Source organism: Lygodium microphyllum, chromosome 30 (genome assembly GCF_053477565.2).
Source record: "Lygodium microphyllum isolate KBCC chromosome 30, Lygodium_microphyllum_v1.1.10, whole genome shotgun sequence".
In the NCBI taxonomy this organism is placed as follows: Eukaryota; Viridiplantae; Streptophyta; class Polypodiopsida; order Schizaeales; family Lygodiaceae; genus Lygodium; species Lygodium microphyllum.
Window position 1 is genome coordinate 12838090 of NC_141164.1, and position 11935 is coordinate 12850024.

An 11935-nucleotide genomic window follows, 5' to 3' on the forward strand; every position below is an offset into this window, starting at 1 on the left:
GGATTACTATCATACCCTGTGATGGTCCCAAGTGAAACATATGTCAATTAAGGATATGAAGGGTAATAAGAGAGGGATAGATAGTGCAACAAAGATAGATAATAAGTGTGTTGGCTTAAAAGAATGTGTATGTTATATATATACTAAGAACAAGGTGAGATGTGTATAGTGACAAGGGGATAAATCCAACGAAGAAGTTAACACGTGTATGTGTGTGTGTGTGACTATTATATAAGTAAAAAAGTAGTATGCATGCTTGTTTATGTGTGAATAGCAACTATGCAATGAATATATATATATATATATATATATATATATATATATATATATATCCATGGTAAAGATAGAGAAACAAAGAAGGAAAGAGTGAGCTTGTGTTATAAGGGAAAGAGAGAATAATACAAAGAAAGAAAAAGTCATTTTATATGTGAGGGATGTGCATGTAAGAAGGAATAAGACAAGAGAGCCATGACTCCATGTGTATGCTCAGGTAATGTATACGTGTGTGTATATATGTATCGAAAATTCTATGTAGCCAATGAGTCATAGCCCACAATTGGTAGAGGTGGATGCATTAGTTTCTATCGATCGAACGATTGAATCCTCTTAGCTACTATTGGATGGCTTGACACCCATAGCTGAAAATATGGCATAATAAAAATTAATTTTATGGATAAAACTACATCTATTATTCTATATATTATTTAGAGCTTTGTTTTGGTGATCTGAGACCAACTAGAAGGCTCCTAAGCCTATGTGGCATAAGAAAGAAATTTGGTATTCAAGAAATAAAGAGGATTGTTTCTTGAAGGGTGAGTGATTGTTATATTTTCTATTCACACACACACACACACACACACACACACACACACACACACACACACACACACACACACACACACACACACACACACACACACACACACACACACACACACACACACACACACACACACACACACACACACACACACACACACACACACACACACACACACACACACACACACACACACACACACACACACACACACATGGATTTTTTTAAATTAGACATATTAAATGATATGATATTTGAATAGTTAAACATGTGCATGCAATATGTAATACTCTTACAAAATTCACAAATGCACATATACTATAAAGAAAATGTTGAATTCCTTCTTTTATTGAATATTTAGGATAGGTAAATTATGCTAATGCTTGAACATATTCATGTAATATATACATACTCTAAAATCACACGTAAATGTAGATAGACTATAAAAACACATGAACAATACATAGACATGTGTGTGTGTGTGCGTGTGTACACATGTGCAAACACATACACACATGTATGCATATATACACACATATATACATGTATATATACATGCTCATATACATGTAAACATATATAAGCAAGATAAAAAATTGAGAGAGAGAGAGAGAGAGAGAGAGAGAGAGAGAGAGAGAGAGAGAGAGAGAGAGAGAGAGAGAGAGAGAGAGAGAGAGAGAGAGAGAGAGAGAGAGAGAGAGAGAGAGAGAGAGAGAGAGAGAGAGAGAGAGAGAGAGAGAGAGAGAGAGAGAGAGAGAGAGAATGCATACACATTTATAAAGCACTTATAAATATGGACACATACACACAAATATGCATACACACATATCCACATATAAATATATACACATATACATGTAATGCATACAAACATGTGGATACACTTATAATACATGTGTCATACCAAGGTACACACAGAAGGTAAAGAACTATGAGAGATACGTGCAAGAAAAAGAAATAAGAGAAAGTAAAAATGATGAGAGGAAGTGAGGGCACATATTTATGAGACTACACACACACACACACACACACACACACACACACACACACACACACACACACACAATGTATTAATACTTAATTATAAGTATAATTATATATATTATATTTAATATTTAATAATAATAATAATAATAATTATAGATATAATATAATTGTATATTAATTTAATAATATACGTATTAGTCATAGTTATTACTATATTAATATAATTAATCAATTATTAATTATTTATATATCAAGTAATTAATCATTAAAAATATGTAATATATATATGTATATAATAATTAATAAATAGACTAATGTATTATGTATATACGTTACTCTATAACCATAATCTATAATATTAACTAAGGTTTTATTATGTTAAATAGTAATTATTATGGATAACTTTTAGTAATGTTTCATTTGTATTAACTATAACTATATTATATATATTATAATTATTAATTACTTAAGCAATTGATTAGACATTAATAATTAATTATTAATACATTAGGTGATGATTGATAAAAGATTATTGCATTATAAATAACATATTATAATTGTGTAGGTATATATATATATTATTAATTGTTATTTATTGAGAGAGAGAGAGAGAGAGAGGAGGAGGAGGAGGAGGAGTTCTCACTAGAGTTTGATGGTTGTCAAATTTATGTTGGCTTAGTGTGTAAGTATAATGGACATGTCATGATAAGTTTGATGTGACCAATAAATATGTTTATCTTTGAGAAACTTTTAGAATTGGCCATAAGGATTTTTTGGAGAAATAGTTTAAGCTTGAGCTTGTTAATGTTGGTCTTTCACTCCATATATATCATTGAGCACCACATCCTTAAATATTACATTTCCTTGCATATAATATTGCATTAGTCTAAGTTGCCAAGTTTATTTTCTTTCGTATATTAACCTCCTATAATGAATCTTTTTGCCACATGACACATATTTCCAAACCCCGGTACGGTACAAACAAATGAATACTAGTGCAAAGCTCCACGAGAATCTAAGCGCGGAGCGCGAAATATGTATAATATCAACAAAAGATTTAGGACTAATGGACTCGTTCTGTAGTTTAAAAGCATTTTATCTGCAGAGCGATCTGATGTGGCTACGTCAACGGAATTAAACAGATGCAACTTATTTAAAAATAGCAAAGGTTACGGGCCTCAAGAACAGGAAGCGGAGGGAAGTGAACAAGATTCATGCGTCGAGGTAAACAAACGGAAATGATATCGATCCATACACAGAGTATGCAGCAGGAGCCGAGCGCGCTTCCAATCCAAAGTGAAAAAAAGAGTACGTTCTACTGAAACAGACTAGGATAGGCTACCCAAAGAGTGAGGATAATTATACCAAGGACGGCGGAGCATCGAGCGATCATTGAAAAAGTAACAACGTGCAGCTCAATGCTCATGTCTACAGTAACCAGTCCGAAGGATGGATTAATGGATGATGCTGGCGTTGAAGCGGAGGAGGGTATAATGATAATGGCCGACGTACATGGAGGAGGAGGTCCTGGTCTTCTGCATGATGGTCTCGATGCTGGAGAAGCCCTGGGCGATGCGGAAGCGGCCGGTGCCTCCGACGACGGCAACCTCGCGGTAGGGCAAGGCCATGCTGTCGGCGCCCTGCAGCATGAAGCTGCTGCCGTTGTAGGGCCCCGTCGACCTTATCACGCACGTCAGGAACACCATCGCTACCTCATAGTCCGATCTCGGGTCCCGCACGTACACCCCATGCGCCCGCCCCACCACCTTGGATGCCATCGAGGGCCCCTTGGTCAGCAGGTCGTCCACCACGTGGAGAGACCGCCCGGCGCCGGCTGGCGGAGGAGCTGGCGCCGTGCTCTTATTGTCGCTCTGCTGCAATATGGCGCCGCGTGGCGCCGTGGTGTTGGCCGGCGGCGGGCTCTGCATGATGTTGTGCATATAGAAGCTGAGGTAGGTGCGCCTGGGGCGGGCCCCTTTGACGTGCTGGTGCACGATCTGGCCCCGCGGCATTCGCGCATCCGTCGTTGCTGGGTAATAGCACAATAAGCATAGCAGCAGCAGCGCCGCCGGCCCCTCTGGCCCCTTCCTCCCTCGTCTTCTTCTGATCATCACCGCAACCCGGTCCAGCGCCATCAACGGACAGTACTCGATCGACGTCAGTAAGTACAGTAGCACCATTCCAAATACTTAATGTAGCACCCTCGATAGCACAAGCCTTTGCTTTGCTACATGCACTGTCGCTTACTAATGGCCACAAGTGTTCTCATGCACTGTATACACGTCTAGTCTTACACCCTATTATATAAGAATGGACTCTAATTCGCGTGCAACAAGATCAAGAAACAACGAGAGTATCTCAGCACCCACTACCCCCTCGATGCTTTCAACTACCTTACACACGTATGATCCCCCCCCCCCCGCAACAACCGTCCCCCATTTCACTTCTTGATAGTCGTAAGAATCTGGGTGGGGTACTGAAACGAGTCTCGCAAAATTCACAAATACTCTGGCTTGCTAAAAGTCGCTCTATGTCTGTTTTTCCCTAGCTACTAGCTAGTAGCTGGTGCGGAACAAAACCTCCTAATCTCCCCACGATAATTGATCGATGCTGTAATATCTACTTCGAGAAATTAAAAGCAAGCAAATAGAAACCACGATGGTCTTATCACCTACTAACTATTACTAGGCAGTAGCACCGAGAGAATGGGTGGTACCCAAGACAATGGATGGTACTTTGTGCCTAGATTATCCCCATGCTTTGCACTCGAGAGCATTTTACATTTTAAGATACATTTCATGCAACAAGAGCATTCACATACACACATAATAGTTAGGATATTTTACATTTTAAAGTACATTTCATGTAGCAAGAACGAACACACACCCCCCCCCCCCCCCCCCCCTCTCTCTCTCTCTCTCTCGTATATGATATGTAATATACTATATATTTTAAGAACACGATATCATATAATAAAAATTTATTAATATACTATGTATATGATCATATACCTATATGCTAATATATTACATTAAAATATAATAAAATATTAATATAAAATAAAAAAGATTCTTGATATAAAAAGTGATACTTCATAATGCATATATAATAACATAATATTGATACAATACATATACAATATATTAATACTATAATAGGATATGTTACATAGTGTGTATTATCAATGTAGTGATCGAAACTATCTTAAAAGTATATACAATACATTTTTAATAATATTAATATGTATCATATAAATATTTTAATAAGCTTTGGATATTATGATCTTTTTAATAATTATATTAGATTTAATGATTAATTTTAAATGCTGATATTTTAATATAATTTTTAAAAAGATAAAAATACATATTAAGAATCACATTATAATAGAATATCACCTTAGAAAAAATTTATTATAAAATTAGTATTATTAGGTTCATATATTGTGAACCATTCATTCTAAATAGATGTGAATAAATGTTTGTGAGTTTTGTACACATGTATGATGTATCCATTTGTGTGGTCTCATAATTATGTGGACTCTTCTTTCATTATTTTTCTATTCTCTCTTTTTTCTCTCTTTTGTCTTCTTTCTTTTCCCCTCTCTTATCTCTCTTCTTCTTCTTCTTCTATCTATCACACACACACACACACACACACACACACACACACACACACACACACACACACACACATTTTCCCTCTTCTTGTTTTTCCTATTCTCTCCTTCCCTCTCTCTCTCTCTCTCTCTCTCTCTCTCTCTCTCTCTCTCTACATGTGTGTGTGCATATATATGCACATATATGTATACATGGTATACGTCTGTATGTATATGTCTAATACATGTGTGTCTATTGGTATGGTCTTGTAAATGAAACATCTCTCTCGCTCTTGTCATTTATATTTTCTCTCCTTTTTTCTATGTCTCGTCTCCCATATTTCATCTCATACGTTTGCATATTATATATACATGTATATATATGTATTTACATACATTATAAGGGAATGGGCAAATAACAATGCCCATTTTTGACATAAAATAGATGCATCGCTATATTTGTATTGTTACTTGCGTCGCAATGGGCGTCACTAATTTTGATATAGTAATTGCCCATTACGACACAAATAGCGATGACGTTCTGAGAAAAAAACAAGTGCTGCATTTTAACAAACCATTTGCAAAAGAGAACGAAAGAGAGAGCAAGAGAGCTCAAAGCACACAGAGAGAGAGAGAGAGAGAGAGAGAGAGAGAGAGAGAGAGAGAGAGAGAGAGAGAGAGAGAGAGAGAGAGAGAGAGAGAGAGAGAGAGAGAGAGAGAGAGAGAGAGAGAGGAGAGCGAAACAAATTAGAGAGAGGAAAATAGAGAGGAAGGGAGAAAAAATGGAGACAGAGGAGAGGAGAGAGAAAAGAAGAGTGACAGAGAGAGGGAATGAAGGGAGGGAGAGATAAATAGAGAGGGAAGAGAGAAAAGTCACTATGAAGAAGGGATAAAAATAGAGAAACGATGAGAGAGAGAGTGTGAGAGAGAAAGAGAGGAAGGGAGAAAGGAATGGAGGGAGGGATGAAAAGAGAAATAGAGAAATAAAGTGAGAGAGGAGAGAAAAAAAATAGAGAGGGCGGTGAAAAAGATATGTGTGTGTGCATATATGTATATATGGAGGGAGGGAGAGAGAGAAAGCCAGGGAGTGATGAATTGAGAGAGAGAAGTATATAGTCTACTGTTATATAGATGAAATGGATAACGATGATGGCCATAACGTTTAAGATCGAGAGGCATATTCTTGTGCCCTTGCACTCAATGCAAGCTGGTAATTTGATGAAAATATCGCTTGTCTATAGACCATGTGAGATGTTTCGATAAGTTTCAATTTGATATCATTGACCAAGCAATCTTGGACTTTGAGTTAACAGTAAAAAAAAAGTGTACCAATCATGCTTTACATTCAAATTGTAATTGAATATCATATGCAATAATATTAGATACACCCTAAAAATGTTTGGAGAGAGATATTGTTCTATCCCACGGAATATATCTATTGTGGCCCATAAAAAGAGTTTGTGGGCATGCAATAGATGGAGTGCCTGAGTCGATTAACCCATTGGAGGGTATGCTGTTAACTACACCCTCGATACTAGAAGAATTAGGAGTCTTTTGGACCTTCCTCTAATCTTGCGCTCAAGATGGAGGCAATGATCAATGCATTACTACCCATGGATGCTGGGTCATTAGATCCACTGAGAGAGGAGGTGTCCATAACATTGTACGACGGGTGTCGGGTATCTTGCTTAAAGATGCTAGTTGCGCTCTTAAGTGTACATGCAAAGTACGGATAGAGCGATGTGAGTGTGATTAAGTTGTTTAGGTGCATACAAAACTCCTTTATCTTTGAGTTTATCATAATAATGGTTTTTACTTTCTTCAAAGGTGCTTGGGTTTTTTTTTCAAGTTGCTAAAATATCACATACTACTACCTAGAAATAGGATGTCTAAGTCTCATGATGATGTGCAACTGGTGCTACAAAAGCTTGGTATGGACTACAAGAGCATTTATGCATGTAAACGATTGTGTGCTATACTAAGGAGACTATGAGACTATGGAGATATGCCTGAAGTGTGGTCCTCACAAATATTGATAGGACTTGCAAGGACAAACCGTCTCTCAAAAGGTTTTCAAATACTTTTCACTTATACTGCATATATGTCACATGTTTCGCACATCACGCATGGTGAGCCTGACAATGTGGCACGCACAAAATGAATCCATAGATGGAGTCCAATGAATACCACCAGACTTACCAATATGGAGTTACATTGACTTCACCTTTCTAGGCTTTGCATGAGAGCTAAGGAATCTTTGCCTCGGTGTCTTGCTATGGATGTCATGAATCCATTCAATCTTTGCTCAGCTTCTTACATCATGTGCCTAGTAGTCCTTGTGAAGTACAATATCCTACCATGGCTTTTTACAAAGAAAGGGCACCTAATCCATAGCTTCCTCATTCTTGGGAGCTATAAAGTCAAGAATATAGACATCTATCTTTGTCCATTATAAGTTGATGAACTTAAGATTTTTTACGAGAACTTTCTGAGGTTGAAGGAGTGCTCAGGTAAACGAGCTTCCATTCTCATTTTGTTGATATCTAACATGGCTCCTTTATATTTGTGTTGACTAGATAGGGATATTGTTACATGTCTACTTACCTCAAGTTATCATGCATGTCTATTGTGTGGATGAAAGCTAGACTTGCGAAGGTCATAGACCATGCAAAAGATAGTATATCAGAGGCACATCACTTTCTTACTAGTGGGCCATAAATCAAGGATAGGTTTTTTTGAATGACCTCCAGCATGGATGAATGCCTAAAGCTGGTATGAGTGGAAAATGATCCACGAGGAGTCACTTTCAAGAAAAATGTGACGGTTCTCAGTTTTCTATGAGTTTTCATATTGGAATAACTTACAGATCAAGGATCCCATACACATTTTCAAGAATGTAGGTAGCTTATTGTGGGACCATATCATAGGAAAGAGAGTTATAATCAAGCTCTGATGGTCGTATGTAACTATCTTGTGCTCCTTAGGTCCTATCCATTAAAGATGAGTACATACATGGTAAAGCAAATTATTAGGTCTATCGACACCCCGATGGGAATGATGCGGTCTCTTAGGTTTACTTTTTCCGAAGATGACCAACTAACATTACTAAAATCCCATGATTGGCATAAGATATGCCGAGTTTATCTTGGTATTGATAGCAAGTATAATCAATATTTCACTATTTTATTTCAATTTGATGTTTGTAATGCTTTAAATTTTTTATATTTTATATCATCGATTGCGATTGTGCGGTGTCTCACTCCAAAGATATGTTTAGCGATTAATTAGTTGTCGAATTTAGTGCAATCTCATAGAAGGAGATCAAGAAATCCTTTATTGAATCCACAAGGCAGGGAATAGTGAATACATTCTGTCTCTTTGAGAAATATCTACCCATGAGCATGCTTACGATACAAACTTACCTCCTAGTATATCTCATAGATGAAAAGGAGATTGCAAGACCCATCCATACTTAATGGATGTTATTCTTTGAGTGATTCATGAAAACCCTGAAGGGTTTTGTGGGACAACGAGCTTGTCTAGATGGAAAATGACTAAAGGTTGGCTAGTGTCAAATGCATTGGTACATATTTCGGAGTGGTTGTGCCGATGGTGGATTCAAATAACAATATGCTGTGGATATTAAAGGATGGACTAATCGAAGATGTAGTGGTTAGAAAATGGGATAGAAAAGAGCATGGATGGTGCTATGGGGGAGAAAGTGATCAATCATTTTATATGTTGTACTATGCATCCTTGGAGAAGCAGCTTGGTAGGCACAAGTAGACCAAAAGAGAATGGTTCAAAATTTTGATGTAGTATACGCCATCAATCGATTCGATATCTTGAGGGCATGGAGGAGATGCTGCGGTTCATGTCTACGAGGTGGTTGCATAATGCCTTGACCATAGCTTCATGCGAAGGGATAGAAGTCTCTAGGGAGGAGTTGGAATTATCGAGGGAATGTAGTTCAAAGGTGACCACATGCTTTCTTTGTTGTTGTATCCAAATTTTATATGGAACTATTAACCTAGCCGCCTCTATGTATAGTACAAAATCTACAATGCAAATAGTCACATGGGTGACATTTTCGAGTTGTGCTTATAGATAAAATGCGCTCCATGATAGGGATTGTGGTGTCATGGCAAATTTTGAGTAAGAGAGTTGACGGCGGGCCACAAATCCGAATATTGTAGTAGATGAAATGGAGTATTTTGGCAACTTATAAAGTGTTATTTCAATAGATTGCCATACTTTCTCCATGATCATATTCGATATAAAATGGTTTAAAGTGGTATTGGAAGGAGTAGGGACAACCATTTAGTGAGGTTCGCCTGGATTCTTGGAGGTAGATTTTGAGAAAAGAGGAAACGATTTGTACGATACGTTTGTCTTTCCAAGTCATTGTGAAAATGTGCATTACCTTTTTTGTTAATTTTTTGGTATCATGAAATAGTTATAAATGTCGAATCATTCTTTGCGATACACTTATATGTGATATTGAACATGTAATCTTCTATCTAAATCCTCAACAACCTTATTGGTGGTATATTGTGCCATTAACACCTTGGAGCACTCGAGTGTACGATGAAAATAATTTCCCCAATGTAGATGAGGAGAGTGTGCAAGTAGAGGAGTCGATATTGCGGGGGGTCATGGACCAGGAGGGCTTGGAGTATGCGAAGAAGACACGTACATGTAATATAGACAAAGAGACAAGAGTACAATAAATTTTCAAGAATGAAGTGGACTCTTCTTTCTGTGGAGTCCTATGCATAGATCTTCCATCGAGCTATGCTAAGAGCTTGGCATGGAGCTATAAGACTAGTCATATTTATGTTCGCATGAATCTAAATTAGATGGTATAGTTCAGAGATATGGTAGACTAAGAGTTGTCTCAGTGATTTGGGTGTTCTGCATGTTCTACCTCAGTATGCTCTGAGGCTTTGATCTCTAGTAGCCAGCAGAGTCGGCACTCTAGACTAGCTATAGAGGAGATAGGGATGCCTCACTCAATTGATAGAGAGAGTGGTTGTGGTGGATGCCTAGGAGAGTCACAGACTTTCTCTCCTCGTTATTATGGGGGTGCTTCTAGGGGGTGCTGTAGAGATGCAGATGTTATGACCCCATGATTAGTTGTTACTCCCCTCTCTCTCATATCGATTCCAGAGAGGGTGGCTCAGGTGGGTGCTATGGAGGCACTAATGTAGTGTCTCCATCTTGTTGAGTGAACACTTATTATCTCTAAGATTTGCCAAATGTGTAGGGATGTCTACTCCCTTGACTCCAAATTTCACTCAGTCATTTGTATAGGTGGCATCTCTATTGGTACTACTCTTAGAGATACCACCCCTATAGGTATGCCATATGGATAGGGGTCACTTGGTTATGCCTAGGAGCATAGTCATAGGTGGGAGAGGGCACACCTTAGATGTACCCCACCAAGGTACGGATACCTAATGGATGTGAAAATCGATGTCGTGTTCATGAATGATGAGGAAAAAAGGGTGATGGCAGGCATAGGAGAGTTGTTCCAATAAGTATTTAGGCACAACATTCTAGACCACTGGAAAAATATACCTAAGGGAAGAAAGGATAATTATGTGGTAGCATCCTTGCATAAGGAGTTCTCGGTACCATTAGGACCAAAAACGCTTCAAAAAAGGCACTTGTAAGAAAATGATTAAGTTGCTAATTAGTCGAGATTTTGGAAGAATGAAAATGCCAAATTTGGTTGCTCAGATGTGATTAATGAGAGAATATTGAATTCATCAAAGAGCTGAGCCATTAATTATCCCTCAAATTTAATTTATGTCAGTGTCACCTTTTCGACCGTTTTTTGTCTTGGAACTTGGGAGAATTTTTATTTTCGAGAAATGTCCACCTATATCGTGATTTGTCTACTCCCGTGTCTTCTTTTCACATGCTCTTTCTCCATTCTCTTTCGCCATTCTCTTTCTCCATTCTCTTTCGACATTCTCTTCTTTGTGCTCACTTTCTTATCACTGCGATCGTTGATCTACTAAAATGTTTAGCAACACCTCTGCAAGTGATACAAATGTGAGCACATGCAAAAACAAACTTACCATCCAACTAGATCCAATTTATTCATCTTGGAGAAGAATACATCGTCGAGTACTAACAGATGAGATGGAGGCCAATAGATTGCGAACTCAAGGAAAGAAACATATAGATTTGTGGGTAGATGGAAATATTTATCCAAAGGATTCTTCAACAGGTAAACCTTCTAATTTTTTAAATATTCATGACTACGTGAGATATGTTGGGGAAGGTTATAATGGGATGCTTGGGTATTGTAAAAGCTTACACTCTGCATCTTACACATACATGGCTTAGATGAATGAAATGAAAAAAACATTATTTATTGCACAGACAAGCATTTCAGAGCTAACAAATAAGATCGACGTTTTGAAAAATGCTAATAAGTCATTACAAGACAAGTTAGCACATTTAAAGAAAACTCCAATAGGATTAAGAGAGAGAAAGAGACCATTAAAAAATATAACTAGCTT

General features: G+C 37.6%; 1 protein-coding gene across 1 annotated transcript; it reads right to left on the bottom strand.

The window, feature by feature from the left end:
- Positions 1-2967: 2967 nt before the first annotated feature.
- LOC148009560 (dirigent protein 1-like) lies at positions 2968-4095 on the bottom strand. Its single transcript, XM_087672996.1, has one exon. It carries the CDS (start codon positions 3985-3987, stop codon positions 3262-3264), a length of 726 nt encoding a protein of 241 aa, XP_087529122.1. The 5' UTR covers positions 3988-4095; the 3' UTR covers positions 2968-3261.
- Between the last annotated feature and the right edge of the window lie 7840 nt (positions 4096-11935).

What these genes read in the sequence shown, in the direction of transcription:
- LOC148009560 (XM_087672996.1), bottom strand. Translation starts at nt 3,987, where the DNA reads ATGGTGCTACTGTACTTACTGACGTCGATCGAGTACTGTCCGTTGATG.